The sequence below is a fragment of the Pyxicephalus adspersus genome, chromosome 9 (genome assembly GCF_032062135.1).
Source record: "Pyxicephalus adspersus chromosome 9, UCB_Pads_2.0, whole genome shotgun sequence".
Classification (NCBI taxonomy): domain Eukaryota; kingdom Metazoa; phylum Chordata; class Amphibia; order Anura; family Pyxicephalidae; genus Pyxicephalus; species Pyxicephalus adspersus.
The window spans coordinates 51,955,669-51,975,180 of NC_092866.1; the positions used below are offsets into that span (position 1 = coordinate 51,955,669).

The 19,512-nt window shown below is 38.7% G+C and overlaps 1 protein-coding gene across 1 annotated transcript; it reads left to right on the top strand.

Annotated features, from left to right (window-relative positions):
* The first annotated feature begins 2,659 nt into the window (after nt 1–2,659).
* Nucleotides 2,660–19,512, top strand: FNBP4 (formin binding protein 4). The gene is made up of 17 exons (XM_072421904.1): nt 2,660–2,801; nt 5,052–5,129; nt 5,871–6,013; nt 6,740–6,932; nt 7,015–7,162; nt 7,240–7,339; nt 8,144–8,467; nt 9,089–9,281; nt 9,456–9,571; nt 11,309–11,413; nt 11,991–12,124; nt 13,016–13,203; nt 13,549–13,835; nt 14,235–14,358; nt 14,479–14,738; nt 16,240–16,397; nt 16,906–19,512. The coding sequence occupies exons 1-17, from the start codon at nt 2,696–2,698 to the stop codon at nt 16,994–16,996; spliced, it is 2,748 nt and encodes a 915-aa protein (XP_072278005.1). The 5' UTR covers nt 2,660–2,695; the 3' UTR covers nt 16,997–19,512.

Genomic DNA, 19,512 nt, shown 5'->3' on the forward strand with positions numbered 1-19,512 from the left:
TGTGGTCTGCATACGAATGCAGTATGTTCAGGAATGTGCTGATACAGTGTGTGAGAGGCACTATCTCAGACAGGATCAAGTGATCATTGATTTATTAAGTGTCTCTAAACAATCCCCTGAGGAAGCCTATTGGTAAAACACGTCGGGTTCAGAGACTGCAATACTAATTTTGATCACGAATTCGGAGAACAAAAATAATTTATCATCCGTGTTGCAACTGTTTTTGTTCGTGGGTATAGTAAAAGCTTATGGTTATATTTCTTGATAAATATTCTTAATCTGAGTAACCTTAATTTAAATCACAAGCCTAAAAAGCCCTCTTTTGTATCTCGCCTTTCTTGTTTTATAAGTTAATATCAGCTAAGATCAGACCTTAGATCACAGATGAGGTCTTCATCGTGGGGCAGCACATCTCATTTGTCAGCAAATATAAGGAAACATTTAATAACGAAATCATAGCTTAAATATTAGCCATCAAATACTTCTTTTTTTTTTTGTCAAAAAAATTATTTTTTTATTCATTTTTGAAGTTAGTACAGCAGGAAAAGTTCCCTCCATTTGATTCTTTACTTTATCTACTAATTATCAGAGCAGGGATACTTGGGGATGCCAAGAATGTAAGGAAATAGTGTAAAGTATTTTTCATGTACCTCTGCAACATCAAACATGAACTGCCTCCCTCTGCTGCATATATTTGTCAGTTAAGCATTATGCTGCATTTAAAGGCAGCTTTTGCTGTTACTATCTCTGGGTGGTAATCTCCCTTTGTAAATCCTAGTACTTCTTACACTTTGCAAGCCCTTACCCCTGAGGAAGCCAAGGTCTCAGGTGAAACGTGTCAGGTTACATTTATATACAAAGGCTGCAATCCCTATATTTGGATGTTTACTTATGGTCTTTTTCACGTCAATTTGGGCATAGCAATTGGTTACAAATAACCTGATAATAGGGATATACTCTGTCTAGTGCAGCTGTCATCAACCTTTCAGACCTCACAGACTATTAAATCCATAATTTTAAATTCTGCGGACCCTTAATATACATTTTTTTTTAGATAACGATAAATACATTAGTTAAGTAACAATCTTACTAATGCTGCCTGACTAGGATTGTGGAGGCTCTAATTCATTGATCAGCTCACGGTTAAGTGAAGTACAATGGTAAGTTCTTAATCCGTTCCAGATCCTTGAATTTATACCAATCAAATTTTTCCCATAAGAAATAAAAGGAAAAATTATTAATTTGTTAAATTAAAATCCTTTAGTTATTGGCATAATATACATTGATGGGGCAGTAAAAAATATTTTAAACACTGCCTAATACTTAACTACATAAATAAAAAAACAATTAGATGAAATAAATGAAAATTTAACCTCACTTTACCTTGCTGAGAATAGTAGCCTGCCTACGAGGATGGTGCTGCGGAGGGAGGAGATGTTATGTATTATCATAGCGCGGGTTGTTTACTGAATAGTGGCAATTGGCGTACTGACACTCGTGGGCAGTCGTGGCTTTGTCTCGAGAGAGATGTAAATAAGTGTAGCACAAAGGTTGCTACCAAACAAGTTCTAGCACAAAGGTTGTATACCAAACATTTTTTGTATCCAAACAGGTCTTATACCAAGTTGGACTTTTTCCAAAGCGGACTTATACCAAGGTACCACTGTATTACTACTGTTACTATTATCATTAGTTGCATTGTCTTTAGTATTACTAAAGAATATAAAAATATTATTTTGCTTTTTCTCACTCATTATGGGTTTATTTCATTCGAATGTAAGACCAAACAAGAAATTATAGTTATCAAAGTCAAACTATTTAATGCTATTAAATATAACAGTTACTTACAGTACTTTTAGGTAAGTACTGTACAACAGTACTTACCTAAAAGAACATCTGAGAAATAAACAAATAAAATAAAGCAATCGGATGAGAATCGCTATTGGCAGAGCAGGATGACTGTTGTAATGGTGGATACAATATTGAAGGGTATGGCTCAGCAATAGTTGCCTCATATAATTTAACACTACACTGACTTGTTTTTCTGTCTCTATAGTACAGTTTGTGAATTTAGTGCAATATAAAGGTGAAAACTGTCATTCAGAATATAGGAATTTATTTGGATATTGTTTTATTAATGAAACAAACATTGCAAATTATATCCAAATTTTTCTGAGGACCACCAACATTTTCTCTCAGACCATCGGTCTAGTGCCACCTAGTGGAGAATGTATTATTGCATCATTGCATCTCCTCACTTTTGTACATGTCTGCTATTAATACATAGTAAATTACTTTGTCACCATACCTAATACCAAAAAATATTGTCTTTTTTTATTCGATTCCTATATTTTGTATGTACTCCATCTTCACAATTTACTCATTATTTATTTATTCTTATTTTGCCCAGTTCGCTCAAGGCTAATGTTAAAGCTGCCTTACGTTTATTAATTACCTACACATGTATTAATTAATTCTACAGAGAGGGGCGCAAAAACGACCAATTTCATTTAGCTCGTGCTCTGACAGAAAATGGCGCCCAATTGCTCTTTTTCCCTTAGCTACCTTGCTGATGACGTCACCCCGCATGCTCAGTAGTAGAAGCCTCTGATAGGCGGTGTGTTCTGACAGACTACCGGCGTTGGGAAGTGACGTAAAACTTCCGCGCCCACAGAGGGGGTTAGTGAGCGTTCTCATGGGGAAGAAGACTCGGGCCGTGTCGGGCCGGAGACCTATCCTTCAGCTTTCCCCGCCGGGACCCCGCGCTGCTACTCGTGAGGAGGCCGGCTCTGGTTCGGATGGTAAGCCAGCAGGCGGTGTTGGCGGCGCGGGGTGGGGGGGAGAGCACGCCGGCTCTTACAGAATGTGTGCGCACTCATCCCGCCTCTGTAACATTGTTTATTTGTGGAATGTTGGCCTTGTAGCTGTGTCTGCTGCCCTTTAGCTAGTCTCTGTGTGAATATAATTTACTTTTACTGTCTGCCTATTCAGTGAAGTGTTAGAACCGAACTCCTGGTGAATCCTGGCCCAGCCTGTACTTAGGGAAAACCCTACAGTACCTCGCCTTCTCCATTAGGTGTCCTCAGTCGTCTGGGCAGTGCACTCTGATTGTTGGGGATAATTCATGTTAAAGAGGAACTAAACTCAAAAGTGCCTAAAACAAAAGCCACGAACCCCAGATCTACTTCAGCGGAGCCGCTGAAGTTGGGAGAGTGTTCAACAGGCAGATTAAAAAAGCCAAATGGGCTGTAGTTTGCCCATGCCTTGCCTAGGCAAGTAAGATTTAGGGGGCAGTGCTGCATTTACAAAAATAAACATATTTTACCTTACATAGGAGTTGTCTACTCTTTTATGTAAAGTGAAAATTCTAAGTTTAGATGCTCTTTTAAAGCGAAACTGTCACCACTTTTTATGCTGTATATACATATATACCTGTATATTACAGATAACCCTTTCATATCAAGGTTTTTTTTTTATTATGTTTGAACAGGAAACAAAGATCAGGCATGTGCGGAAGGGGCTTTCCTCAACTGTAAAAAATAAAATAGTTCCAATTATACACAGTGAGGTCAGGTGACATAAGAAAAAGATTGTGATTTTATAGCTGGTTTTATAAAAAAAATACACTTTTAAAAGAGCCCTTAATCCCCTTGCTATTATTATTAATATTATTATTATTATTAATAATAATAAACAGGATTTGTATAGCACCAACATATTACACAACGCTGTACATTAAATAGGGATTGCAAATGACAAACGAATACAGACAGTGACGCAATAGGAGAGGACCCTTGTTAGAGTGGTTAGGGGGAGTATTTTTCTATCAGGGCAGAAAGGTAAGTTGGACAAGAACTGTGGTGGAGTTTGAAGGCAAAGCACAGGAGCTTCAATTTCATTCCAAGGTGAAATGAGTGCAGTAGGTCTCACATTGTTTTGGATTCTTCCTGGCACAGATGGGAAAGTGTTGCCGCTGCCTTCTTACATCACCCTGCTTTGCACATGGCATGGGTAATTTTTCTTGTTAAAAAAAAAAAAATTTACATTGTGGCCAAACTCGGATTATCTCCAAGCCTCCTGGTATATGTCATGTATGTATGCCAGAAGGCTTCAGGTTTCCCACCAGGTTAGCCACCTTTTATTATAATGGTAAGAAAATGTCACAACTATATAAAGTGCCAACATATTACGCAGCGCTGCCTATTAAATAGGGCTTGCGAATGACAGACAGATGGAAACAATGACACAGGAGGAGAGGACCCTGGGCAAAAGAGCTTACAATCTAATAGGGATAAAACACAAGAATGAATTGCATCATATTTCTTTATAAGCAGAGGTGCTAAAAATCACAATTTACAAATCTATCTGAAAGTCCAGGTCACATGTAAATTATTATCTCATGAAACAATCTTCAAAAAGGAACAGCCAATTTGTATCACCAAAGCTCATAGGTAAAATTTAACTCTTCGGATTTGATTGGCCATCGATGTTACTTTGTTTATCCTTAAATGTTAGGGTACTCCTGATGATAATATCCACAGCTCACTGTACATTGGCATGATGATCAAAGGAAGGATGCTTTTAATATAAGCATCTATTTATTGGAGGCACAAACTGCTCATGTCTCCGCCATAGCAAAACTATCAGACTCTAGGAGCATGCTAGGTCAGTCCTATAGTGATTATACTATTAAAGATTTGTAAACAGCTTTGAGTAATGTAGAGGAATATGATCCACTGATGTCCCCTAACCAAGCTATCAAATCACTATTCAATAATCCAGAATTAAAGGCTCTGTGTGTCACTTCCACAACAAATATCAGTTAATACAATAGTGTAACACATTGATTTTAATCTAGAATTAACCCTTTTCAAGATGTACGGATCTATACCAGTTATTTTGCCAGGTCCTCAATCTATTATTAATATTACAAAGGGTAGTCCATCACAAAACAAACCTGATAATTGGAGTGTCTTTATCTGTCATTTAATCGCTGTGGTCTTGTTATGGTAAATGCATTTACTAGTTTTTTTTATTATCTTTACTGAAAGATGATACGGATTCCCAGAAAGTCATAGCTCCTCCCGCTGCAGCAATGATTCCAGAAGTCCAGCCTGCAGTGGTAAAGCCTACAGGTAAGCTTCTCACACAGCTATGTGGCAAAATAGTGGTGAGTTAGGTTTGGGTTTCATACCGGAAACCCCACAATTTATTTTCTCTGTTGTAAAATTCTTTAGTGAGCAGCTTTGAAAAAAGTGGTGCGTGTGGCCAAAAAGTAGGCAGGGGAACACAACAAATTTGTGCCATAGTTATTTAGTAGTCCCTATAATTGTATACTTTGAGATGAGGTGGCAGGTTTTAGACTCTTCAACACAGCCACACAAGCAGTTACCCGCAGAGCCTGCATCAGTTGCAGGTTTGGAGGTCTAGGTCTTTTTGTCCCCTATTAGAGACAAAGCAATTTATACTTTAGTTTTGCTTTATTAAGTGACTCACTACAGTTTAATTGTTTATTTTATCATATATCCTTTATCATTACATAAACATCCCTTTGGGTATCACTAATAGGTAAATCTATTTTACAAAACTCTATTATTATGTTATATTCTAACATGTTAGTTTGGTTGTAGCATTATTGAAGTTAAACAGCAGAAACAGTTAAAATTACATTATTTTGGTGTTCTCAGCATTTTAACTTGCCTGAATATTTATTCATGTTCTAAAAATGCAGTTTGGGATCTAAGATGCTTTTTTGGATTTGTAGGGTGTCAAAGACAAGGCCTTTGTGCATAGTGGTTTGGGGAATGATAAAGGTACTTGGCCTGACAAGTTCAGTAAAACTCCTATAGCACTGTTTTTTCCCACTTTACCTACAGGTGGTCTTTGTCTGCTTGGGGCATACACAGACAGTGATGATGAAGAAGGGGACGTGTTGGAAAAGCCTAAGTTTACCAATGCTACAAAAGCAAATGCTACTGCTGATATTGACAGTACCCTTGCCAACTTCCTTGCGGTGAGAGAATAACATATGCGTCATGGTCCATATTTTGCACTGATATCTGATGCGTAAACTTTTTCTCTAATCCATAAGTAAAGTAGGGTGAAGGAGAATGCTTCAATTCTTTTCAAGTTTCTTTAAGAGCTACTAATTGATAGAAGGGATTGTGGAATGGTCCAGTGGCAGTCCAGAATTGTATGCCATTCCTTTTGTAGCCTCTGGGGACCCATTACATTTTTTTTAAGATCTAACATTCTTTTTAAAAATGGTAACCTTAGATATGTTTGGAGTCAGGCAGCTTCAAAATTATTTCACCTACTTTACTGAAACCTTTTGTGTCCAAGGTTAGATACCCTTTCCAGATTTAGAAGGATTCAAGTTTTGCTAATCACATCTAAATTTTAAACAGATGGATTTATAATTTAAAAAAAAAATTATATTTTTTTATATATTTCTACCAAATTTTTACAGCATTAAAGGCATCTGGCATTCTTGAGCTGCAGTGGTCTCTGAACTAAAATAATTTTGTTTTCCATGTAGCCTTTAGCTTGTATGTGATCATTATGTCATAGTTTCTGATGGCTAACCAAAAACTGATGGAACCAAAACTGTTGGTGGGTTAAGGCAAAATGTACACATCCACGTCTTTGAATGTGATTACATGGTGAAATGGAAATTCTGTTCATTGCCATAGGCTTTGTCTGCATTTTTGAGTTCCTAAAAATGTCCTTGTTTTATCAGGAGATAGATGCTATTACAGCTCCTGCATCTTCTGGAGTGGAAGATGCAGCCATTTCCACAGCTCCTCCTCCAACTCCTCCAAGGCCAGATCCAAAGGATGCCCACGGTGTGGCCTCTGTTACTTCTAATGGAGCTGAGTCAAAAGCTACAGGAGAATTGTGGCATTACGACACTCAATGTTCTCTGGCTGGAGGTAAGATCTATATATTATTTCTGGGCTCACTTCTTCTATTTAGTCTTTTTCATATATTGATTACTAACGTGTCTTACTTTAGCTGGAGTGGAGATGGGAGACTGGCAGGAAGTGTGGGATGAGAACACGGGCTGTTATTACTATTGGAACACGCAGACCAATGAAGTGACCTGGGAACTGCCTCAGTGTCTGGCTTCCCAAGTACAGGGAGCGCAAGGATATATGAACAGGTGAGGCCTTTATTTAGTGACTTCTGCCTATTCCCCTTTTATACAAAATAAAATATTTTAATGTTCTTGTCTTCCAGTAATGAGTCTTCCAACTTGTCTAACATGGTATCTGAGAAAGAAACGACGGACTCTGTTGTCAGCAGCATGCCTATACTTGCCAAAAGAGAACCAAAAAAGGTATGTGGACCTGTACTCACAATGTCTATAAGAAATATTTAAGCCATAGGGTGTGCTGATATATCCCACAGCACTTTACAAAATACAAATCAGATTGGTGCGAAAGTATAGCTCAAACACAGATATCTACCAGATTTATTTTTAATATTTTGAGATCTTATGGTGTATATCCAGAGGACCCCCTTATTCTGAGTCACTTTACACTTGCCTTGGCTTTTGTTGAAGCTTGGAACTTTGTCTTGCATTTAACTATTTAATCATTACTTCCACTGGCTTTTGAGCTTTTCTACTGTATCCTGACCTGAGATTTTTTTGTAGGATGTGTTCTCTTGTAAGAGGACAAGATATGCCTAAGTTTGCCTTTAACCCTCCTAGCCATATACCCGAGTCTGACTTGGGTTCGATTTTACATGCAAAAAGCCGTAATTCTGAGTCAGACTCAGGGTACCTAAAAGCAGGATAAAAAAAACACTTACCTTGTTCCGGCGTTGTCCCCTGGCATCGTCCTAGTCCCCGCAGGTCCCGAGGACACGTTTGCCTCCTCCGATGTCCAGCAGCAAAACATTTTTTTATCAAATCTATAGCTGATTTTACATGTCAGTTACAAAGCAGTAGCGTCTGTTTTTCCTAACTGCTGCAAGTTTACCATTCTTGGCCCTTTTACCTGCTCGCTGCTGACTGAGAAAGTGACAGCAATGACCTTGGGCATATTCATGTAGCTGTCTGCACTTACTTTTTTTTTTTTTGCATGGTGGATTATTTACTTATACTCATGTGTCATAAATGTGACGTTTATATTCTTAGGAGGTGAATGAAGGCATCCAAGCCCTTTCCAACAAAGAGGAAGACAGAGTGGGTGTAGCAGCATCTCTGCTTGCCCCACTGTTACCAGATTCTGTGAAAGACGAGGAGGAACGTTGGAGGCGAAGAGTCATATGTAAGGAGGATGTAGTTGAGGCTGCCTGTGAGGAGGATCAAGACATGGCTACTGTCTGCACAGATAGCGAGCTTGCTGCTGATGAACAGGCCCAGGAAGATGTCTGTAGTACTGTACAGTCTGGGGAGAGTGAGGAAGAAACAGAGGAGCAGGATACTCTGGAACTTGAAAGGGTATTGGAGAGAAAGAAGGTATATTTTGAATTTTAGGGGCTTGCACAGGGACATAAATTTCTTAAAAGGATAGCTGCACTTTGACATCAACCCACCACCCTTGGCCATGCTAGTGTAATGAAAAATATAAATATTGGAGCTTACCCATCCTTAGATGTGGCGACTGCATTTGTTTTCTTTAAACTTTCTTTTATTTTAAGTGGTGTTTCTGCCAGCAATGCTTCCTGCCCTAGGGTGACAGCACTCGCCTTATTGTATCAGGACTATAGTAACAGGATAGGACTAAGAGTTCATCTGCCCTTCCTTTCCATAGCATGGAGGGGCCAGGTATTGTAGTCCTCGAAACAATGTAACCGATATTATCGTCACAATCAGGTTATCAGCTCACAAGATTCTTGGAAGGATCAAACATTTAACAAAAAGCTGTTCGTGATATATTTAAATAAATAAAATAAATTTAACTTCTCTAATCACCTCTGTTCTAGCTTTTTACTTGGCTTTGTACTTGCTTTAACATTGAAAGGTTTTATATTGATTCTGCAATATAAGGTATAATTCTGTACAGCTTCTTTTGCTTGGTAACCTATATGGTGGCATCTTTTTAAAATGTGAAATACCTTGAAATTTTACTATTAACAGGCTGAGCTGCGAGCATTGGAAGAAGGTGATGTCAGTCTGTCCGGGTCCAGCCCACGCTCTGATTTCAGCCAGTCAGATGAAACGAAGAAAGCAAAGTTTTTCAGCAGCAAATGGAAAGTGTTTGTTCCAACAGCCAGCCCTGAGTCAACCAGCCACAGCTCCTCCAAAACAGGACGCGATACACCAGAAACGGGTGAGGCAATGTAGAGTTTTTACTGGTTTTGTGGCATATTTAGCTAATCCACAGTTTTTGTTTTTTTTTTTTGTTTTTAATTGTCCTGAATCAAGCATTTATCATTATCTTCTTCTCTGACATTTTATTTATTTATTTACAGTTTATTTATAAATTTTTGTCACTTTTGTTCAGAAATGGGGGCGGAGGCCACAGGGGTTCCAACTCTTACAAAAGACATGGAGCCTGACACCGCACCAGTGAAACCAGCTCCAAAGCAAGTTGATGAGGAAGATGATGATGACATGAAGGTAATGAGTGCTTTGGTGGTATGAATGTTATGGGGGTGAAAAACTCAAAACATTTAAATAGGCAAGCAACCTTAAGTATCAATATCAACATCATTCAGGAGGTCTGTTGGGTTCAAGATTTTTCCTTTGTCCTGTTTTACTGTCCCATCTTCCCCACTTAAGCTGTAGGTTATACAGAAAACAATAGGTTTCAGCTTGTTATGAGGAACAAGGGATCATACAGAAAATAACCCTAAATGTACAACTGTAAAATGTAAATGTAATCAGGTGGTGATCAGTACCACTTAAAGAGGAACTATACTCAAAAACTAGTCTTTCAATTAATGATCCTTACTTGCCCTAAAATATTAGTCTTCCCTGGTGGCACTGGCTGGATCAGCTTGTATCCATGCAATATATAATGATTTCTGAAGTGTTTAGAAATGGCCAGCTTGTGACTGGCAAGTTTACATTTTCTTCCTTTTCCTGACGACCTCCACCCACTACCTCTCCCTCACTGTTCGTTGCACACTGACAAAAAAATCTGCATATTTAGGGCAGTGGGACTGGGTTAGAAACACTCCCACCAAGGATGGCATTTCCCATATTGCACCTTACTGCCCAGTGTTTAACCCAGAAATTTTTTTTAAGCCGGGTGGGGAGAAATTGTAGGGGGGTGGAAGCCCATGAACTGTGACCCAAAAACAGCCGGGTGCTTGCTGGAAAGTGCCGGGTGGTATACCCAGTTAAAATGGGCTGGGGAGAACACTGCCGCCTCGGCAATGGAGAGACCTGGGGGCGTGCTGAGAAAAAAAGTATTCAGATGATTATAACATTGGCTTATGTTATCCATAAGCCAAAGTTGAATTTGTCAGTATAGGTACACTTTAAGTATATGTGGTTGTAGAGTGTGCTCTGGTTGGTGGTGCCTTGGGTTTAAAGAAGGACCAATAGATCTTACAAAAGGGAAAGGTTTATTTACAGATTAGGATATTATTTACATATGATTTTCAAAACAAAAGGGAAGAAGTTAAAGGGTATAAAGAAAAGGGGAATAAAAGGGGTCTAGCTCCATCTCTAGCACATGGTCAATCTCTCACACAACCATACCAGGGTTTTCTCTCCTTGAACCACACTCCACTCCAGGTCCAGAGTGAATCACATTGTTGATTCATCCTTGGTGAAGTCTTGTTCAAGCGGTCACACAGATAGTCCTTGTCCCAGGCTTGGGATTGTTGTCGCATACCCCTGCCCCCTCTAGGGAGACTGAAATTAGACTGAAATTCTCCCCAAATCAGTGAACTGATTTGGGGAGAAGCTGCCACCAAATGGTCAAACTGGCCAAGGTGGTAATGATCCTCAGGCATCCATGAAAGATCAATCATTGTCTCTGTTAAGCAATCCTTAACTGCATCTGTCTCCACAGATAATGAGGTTTATAGCTTTTTTCCAAGAAGGCAGAATTGTCTTTACATATAAGTCATATTCAAATCAATTTTGGTCACTTCCAACAGTGGTGCTCCTAAATTTTAGGTTATGTACAGTACAGCAATAAAAGTACTGATTACCACTACAAAAGAGCTGATTGCTCTTAAATTTAGTATTATTCTGTGCTCACAGAACAGAAATGGCAATCGGGTATTGCATGCTTATAGGTAGGCACCTAAATATCTAAGGTGTGCCTGGCTTTTTGTACAGCCTATATTTAACAAACTCTTGAGTATTTTGTACTAACAAACATTTTTATTTGTTTTGTAGTTCCAGATTGGAGAGCTGGCTAATAGTCTTATAAGTAAACTGGAGTTCTTGGGCATAAACAGGCAATCTGTGTCCAACTTCCATGTCTTGTTGTTTCAGACTGAGGTGAGTGTTTCCAGCATTTTTTCTATATTTGTCGGGTCATGTTTTAGTAAGGCTAAATCTCCAGTGGTTTTAGGCTGAATTTCAAGGTAGAAGTACATTTGTCTCTTTGAAGCATGTTAAAAAAGGTGTTACTGCATGTTATGGCAACAATCGCCATGCATTTTCAAAATAAGAGCTGGGATAAAAGCACATTGAAATTTGAAGCAAAACCAAAGCAACCTTAGAAGACTATTTGGTTAACGTAAATAAAAATCCATAGATGTTAATTTCATAGGCTCCTGCAAATGCTTCCTAGAAAACAAAACTGTAGTTAACAAAAAGTTTCACTGCAGGTGAATTCTGTAACTTTCGCTGAAAACATTGAGTAGGGGAAGTCAGGAGTGTAAAGCACACAAGGGTTTCCATTGGAGCTTGTAATTATGTTAACAGAATATGTGGGTTTTAGGCAGCGAGCGGCATACTGAGGAGGGGAGGGGGGACACACACTGTTTGTGAATTGGCAAGGTATTGAGCCCTCAGTCTCTCCTGCTGAAAGCTTTGAACTGCAGACACTCATTTCTGTGGTTATCTTTTACAGACTCGAATCGCGGATTGGAGGGAAGGAGCGCTTAGTGGAAGCTACCTGAAACGTAAACTGCAAGATGCATCTGAACAAATAAAACAGTATGAAATTAACGCCACCCCTAAAGGCTGGTCCTGCCACTGGGACAGGTACGAATCTTCTTCAATTTTCACCTTTCACAACTCAAAACATGACCTGTGACATCACCACCTGACCTCGTGACCACATCTGTCTGGAGACTGAACACGGCCGCACTTTAGGTTCTGGGTGGGCAGATCCCTGGAGCACAGTGAGCGCTTGGGCCTGCACATTGGAGAAACTTAAGTTTTTTTTTTTTTAATAGCTGTGTATGCATATTGTCCATGTAAAGCCTTTTCATGTGTGGACAAAAAAAAAAAGTTGGGTAGAACTCGCTCACAGTGCCAAGTGCGCTGATGGGGCAGGGACAGGGGGATGCGCATGCGCAAGCTCTGTGACCATTTCAGGATTCGGATCCCTTTCCTTTCCCATCTTACACCAGTGAAGTTACAGCAAGCTTCATGGCCCCAAGTATTGATGAAGAACAAGATGCTTCCCGTGATACAGGTCAGACCAAAATTATTTATTTAAATATTGTCTTTTTTTTTTTTGTTTTTTTGTTTTGTTGTTTTGTTTTCCTATGTTTTGTGCTTTTAATTGAAGATCTTTGCTCTCTTATCTTTCAGCTCTCAGAAAATATACACATACCTATTTTATTCCTGTGGATATCTTATTTGAACTTATGCCCCGAATGGTGGTGTCAATCATCCCCAGCTGTATTAAGCATTTATGCAATTTGTTACCTTTATTTGATGTAGTATCTAGGGCTTGCCCTGTGTTCAGAGATTCATAAAAATGCTCTGCAAACTGCCAGCCAATTTTAGGATGGCATGTTTTCTTAAAAGTTTAAAGTGTCAGGTTCCCTCCTGTCAGCTGATTGCAGCTGTAGGAGTGAGGACCTTATTGGAAAAATATCCAGAGGAGTGAATATTTACAATTTTTGTCTGTTTTTTGTGATTCAGGAATCACAGGCGTTATTTCTATGTTAACGAAATCTCAGGAGAGTCGCAGTGGGAGTTTCCTGATGTGGATGATGAAGAGGAGGGGTCTGTACCCCAAAACAAAATGCAAGCAGCCTCTAGATTGGCTGAAAAAAACAAGATTGAAGGTGCTCCAGCTGTTCCTCCTGAGCCACCAACAAGTATACCAGGTAACCTAAATCTATTTTTGGAACGATTGGGTTAATATTTTTTTTTTTTCAATATTTCATTTTAGAACATTTGCAATATATAAACCTAAAGCTTTGCAATCTTTAATGCTAAGGTTTTGCAAAATGTCTGAATTGTATTATTAAATGATGTTATGATCTTGCTTCTTCCTGGTGCTTGGATTTTTTTCAGATATAAAACAAATAATGATTGATGAGAGGTAAGGTATTGTACAGGTCATTTAGGCCACTAGCTAAATATTATGTAAATTGTTGAAATACTGATTCCTATAATGGTCAGGGTTGCCATGTTCTTGCTGCTGTATTTATATTTATTTTAATTTTCAGACTCTTCTAAAACATCAGCTACTCCCAGTGCACCAGTTTCTCAGTACTGGAACCATGTTCAGCAGCCCCCACTTCCTTTAGAAGTTCCTCTTCCTCCACCCCCCCCTCCTCCTCCTGAATCCCCTCCCCCTCCCCCTCCTGACTCTCCACCCCCACCACCACCTCCCATGGAGGAGGAAGAGATAGAGGAAGTTGAAATGGAAGATGGTGAAAACATTGAACCTCCAGTCCCAGGAATGGAAGACATGGTCACGACCTCTGTCAACACAGATATTCCTGCCTCAAAGGTGAGGATTCACTCTCTTTATAAAAGACTAGATTAAAATATAAAGCCTCACAGCTGTATATCTGCTGTGTTAGATCTAAGGCACTGCTGCCTCTGGCTAGAATGCTTTTGGTGAGGTCACTGCTGTGCTGCCAAGGCCCTAATAGGATAAAGCACAGCCCTGCCTCTACTAATATGGTCATCACCAGAACAAGGCATGGAAAATCGGCAGTGGGCAACACTGTTGATTAGTCCTTTTCTTTCGCTCTGACTTTTTTGGGGGCAAAATTTTATGACCATTATGGACACCGGTAATAAATTTTTAAACACCAGAAGTGGAAGTTACTTTTAGGTCAGGGCATATGATTTGACACTTGTGTATATGGTCTATTGCAAAACATGTTTGTTCTTTTAATTTCAGAAAAAAAATGAGCATACTGTATCTGGAAAAGTCTCAAAGAGGAAAGCTACAGATGTTTATGGGGAACAGTCAGTGACTATAGGAAGTTGTCCTGTGCTCTACACTCAACAAGCTATTCCTGCAGGTCAGGATTTTTGTACAATCGTCTGTCTGTCTGTCTTTGTACAATTGTCTGTCTTGTCTGTATGGCTTTTTGTTTGCCAGTTTCTGAGCAACCTTACTACAAGTAATATTCTTCCATCAGGTCCTGCCATAACATCCTTGAATGTTTCATCCAGTTACATGGGGCTTCCACTTCAAGTCCCTGCACCCATGGTGATGAGTAGCTTGGAATATGCTATTCCAAGCAGTACATTGGTGCCATCTTTACCACTTGTAATGCCACATGCCAACTTACCAACTCCTACAGTGCCGGAGAAACAGGGTACATCCTCACAAGCCCAGCCACCTCTGAGCAGCAAGTCACAAGCAACTGAGAAGCTTAAAAAATCAAAAAAACTAAAGGTATTTATTGCTTTTTGAACTTGTCAGCACAACAAATGCTTCTTCCTCCAGTCTGTTTCCTGCATGGTAACTCCTAGTCTCATATTTTTTCTAAACTAATAATTTGACTACAGATATACTTTGAAATCTTATCTTATAGTTTGTCCTAAATATGTGGCTTCTCCAAATCAATTTGAATAAAATAAAAAAGAGAAGGTTCAAGGATGTGTAAATCATATATACAGTTTTTATTGTCCCCCTATAAGGTGACCTCATTCTGTCCCATCCCCAGTTTGTGTGCTTTCATTTTGGGCTAAAGATTTTTTTTTTTTTGTCCCACTTGTCATAACCAGGACACCCTTCCTAATACCAGACTGCAAACTCTGCAGGATATTGGTAGTTTTGAAAAGCAATAAAGAATGGGGGTGTGCAAATATTTTGAAGAAAAAAAAATTGTATTTGGGTTACACAGTGCTGTGTAGCTAACGATATTTTATGTAATAAGGGTTTATTTAGGCTCCTTTCATCTTTTTAAATATAAATGGGGCCAAATCAGCAGTGTAATTTACAATACCTGCGTTCTGTGCTGTCCATTTCTGGAAGAGATGCTGAATTTTTCTGGTTATGTTTGTGAACAACAGCGTCCTTCTGTTGTGGAATAAAACACATTGAGCTCTACTGTCTGTGATGTTCCCTTTGGATGGGTCAATTGTAGCCAAGGCTAGACATAAAGTCTAGCTCATTTGCACAGTTATCTTACTGCTATGATTAACTTTAATAAGTGAATATTCTCTGCACTGATAATTTATTACCACCAGTGATTAAAAAAATTAGGAAACTAAAGTAGTAGGGTATCCAATGCTCAGATGCTCAAGAATACCAACTGATAGGTAAGACACTGCCGAAGATTCCTTATTTTGGCCAGCACATTGGCTCAGAGGTTAGCACTCTGACCTTTTGCAGTGCTGAGTCCCTGGTTTGAGTTTTCTGGTCAAGAATATCTGCATGGAGTTTGCAGGTTCTCCCCTTGTTTGTGTGGGTTTCCCCTCACTTTCCAAAAACATGCAGTTAGGTTAATTAGCTTCTTTAGATTGTGAGAGTGGACAAATGATTGTGAATCTTAGAAGACAAAGGTGTGTTTGAAGATTCAGACAGGCAAGCTGTTGAATTGTATTGCATTCCTCATGTTTTTGGGTTTTTTTTTTTGGTTTTTTTTTTATATTTCTTGGTTAAAAAATGTAAAATCCCTCAATAAAAATGCATTTAACAAAAGTTCCAGACAGGCGATGAACTTGTTTTTATAATTTTCTGTACTAACCAGAAAAGTTATGAGCATATTTTAAGTTAATAAAATTATAATGCTGAGAACTGGGTTTTAACATATTGGGAAAGCATTAAATAAGCAGCCTATTTTGTTTCAATACGTCCAAAAACAAATTAAACCAATTTATCCCAGCATCCCGGTTTGGATTTTAGTCACATGGATAGTGATCACATCTGATGATTTTCTCTGACTTTGTAGGTTAAGAAAAGTAAAGTGAAGATGCCTTCTCTGGTCCAAAAGTGGCAGAGCATTCAGAAGGAGCTGGAGGAGGAGGAGAATTCCAGCTCCAGTGAGGAGGACCGAGGTGTACTTAACCAAAAACGGATTGAGGAGTGGAAGATACAGCAACTGAGCAGGTATGAATAAGGTCCTAGGAAATGCACTCCATCTTTGTATATTAACTTTATAGATAACCCTGGTCATAAACATGTTATAGAATTTTTAAATAAAACCTTTTTAATTCCAGTATTTTAGGCCAATTGACTGGTGAGGGTGCGGCACATACCTTTCCTAAAAAATCTCTGTTCTCTGCCCTAGTACTCCTCAAGTCCTTTGCAAATAGTAGGCTGGCTTTTGGTAGGAATTGGGCAAATATATATTTATATGTGTCAGATTTCTGATTTCCATCCTCAACAATTCACCAATGACTTCTGTAAAAATTTGAATTTTAGGTTTTTCTGTAGTTACAAATAAAGGTAGTGACTCCCACAAACTGTGATAGAATCCTACAGGTTTCTAAGTCATCCATTTTTTTTCTGCCCATAAATATAGATTATGGATGTCATTTATAAAATGCATCCTCTTGCCCTCCCCCCCTTTCCGTAATTTCATTGTGGACTAATCCTTTTTGTACTTGCCTTTCAGTGGCATGGCAGAAAAGAATGCCAATTTCGAAGCCCTTCCTGAAGACTGGCGAGAGAGGCTAAAGAGGCGGAAAATGGAAAAAAGCACGTGACCACTTTCTGTACACTTGTATATTTTCTTTACAACTGTTACTGTGTTAAAAAAAAAAAAGGAAAAAAAAATTACTTGTTTACCCTTTAACCCTGGTGTTATCATCCATAGGGTAGGCACAACCATTTTCACCAGCTATCACCCCTCTGGCCTTTCTCTTATGAAAAGCTTTTTTTTCTTTTGTATAGTTATCAAACCATTCTATTTTATTTGATTTTCTATTTATTTACTTTTATCCCTGGGTCCTTGTCTTATTGAGGGACATTCCTTCCCCCTATAATCAAATGGCAAGGGACCCTGAGGATGATGTTCTACATGACCTTGTCATGCAGCACGCTCTTATTAATGTCTGTGCAATCTGAGCCTTTCCTAAGCCGCGTACACACTTGCAATTTTTGTCGTTGGAAAGGATCTTTCACGATCCTTTCCAACGACAAGGGACTGCACGATGCATGAACAGTGCACCGTTCATGCTGTATGGAGAGGGGAGGGGGAGAGCGCCGGAGCGGCACCCTGCTGCGCGCTCTCCCCCCTTCCCTTTCATTAGGATCGGTTGCCGTCCATCGTCCGTGGATCCGGCAGGATGGTCGTCCAGACGATGGACGACACCAACTGTGCACACAGCAGATTTTAGTCAGATAACAATCTGACGTGTGTACATAGCTTTACTCTTCATCAGATGGAAATTCTGTGATGCTAGATATCTTTTAGGATGGATATTATTAGGGGTCAACAAACTGTCCCACAGTAGGAGAAATAAATGAATAAAAATCTGTTCAAACCTGGCGTGCTGGCTACTATCAAAAATGTAAATATAAATAAAAGAAGCAAGAAAGCTGTTTTTTTTTTTTTTTTGCATGTAAAGTAAGCTTATATTGTGATATGATAGTTTGTCAAAGACAACTAGTTTATAAATATACATATGTTTATATCACAATATAAGTTTACTTTGCCAAAACAAACTGCTTTATTGCTACTTGTATTTATATTTACATGTTCAAACCATTGGGTGGCATAAATTATACTCTTATCAGGTGCTATTGCTGTACTATTTTCACTTGTACCATCAAAAATGTATTAACCAAAAAGTTCTCACCTGACTAGTATTACAATACAAGTTAGATATCAAAACTGATCGAGCAAAACATGAAATATCTGTAACTACCAATATATATAATACATATAAATAGTTGGTGCGTCTATATCAAACATGATCCCTGATTTCTTTTGGTATCTGACTTGTATGCTGTAGGAGAAATGGTTTTCTGTTTAGATACAAGTGCTGCTCTTGTTGTAGTAAAGTTAAAACTGTAGTGTCAGGCTGTCCTTGGGAGAGCTCTTTCCCTGACTATTTTGACTCTTAGGTGAAAATACACAAAAGGATTCTTTGTTGCTTCTGCAGCATTTCAGTGGCTGGCTTTATGCTGCTAAAATCAGAGGTAACATTTCTTGTAGTCATTATCAACTTTAAAAGGCAGAACTGTGGACTTATTAGTACATAGTAACTGCTAAAACCAAGTGGCAGCCATACATGTGAAGGTGATGGTTCTTTTACCTTCAACCTTTTGATAACCTAATCAACCTTTGATTAGGAAAATAAAATAATTGCACGGAATGAATGGTTCATCTGCCAAACTTTGCACTTGCCTGTTTTCCAGTTTCCTCTGTATGACAATCTGGGTGAAATTGATAGAAAATGCTCTTAAACTGGCATTCCTTGGTTCAAAGACATTTCCACAGTTTGGGTGCTTAAAGCTGGGAAATGAAATTGCATTTCTTTCAAGATTGTCATGTGTGGGCAGCAGTTTGCTTCATGTACAATTTTTTTTTTTAATTTGAGAAATTCATTATTGTTCAACATTTACCACTTTGATCAATAATGAGCAGCAACTATTCGGCTGTCTCTTCTACAACAAGTTTATTGCCTCATTCTGACTCTTTAGTGCTTCAGCTGCATAATGGAGTGTAATATGTAAAATTCAAACAATGAGCTTTTTATTTAGGCCAGTTAAATGTTTTATCGAAGTGCACAAATACCTGTTGATCATGTCAGAAATTTAGAGGAATTTGGTATTTTCTAATGAGAATTACCTCCCAGTACCTAATATTAGCCCTAAGCTGTGTGGATGGGCGAGTAGTAGTAGTTCAGCAAAAGAAAACTAATAGATTTGTGGATATAAAATTGTGTAAATCCTACTAAAAGCTAAAAAGTAGAGGTAATTTCTGGCTGATCAGCAGCTATCTTTCTGTACTTGCAATTTCTTTATTTTAAAAAGTGTGTGTGTGTTGCATAGGTGTACTGTTTGTTTTTCCTCCTGACACACTTTGACAAAAAAACTGCTAACTCCCTGTAACTTTTAGTTTTGGGTAGGGGTAAACAACCTGCTAAGTTTTTTTTGACATGTGCGCTGAGATTTGTTCGTTATTCCTGTAAAGGTGAAAGAAAAGTAGTGAGGGTACACTGCATGCAAAGTTTGGCAAATACTAATCCTTTCCTGCTGGATTCCAATTATTTGG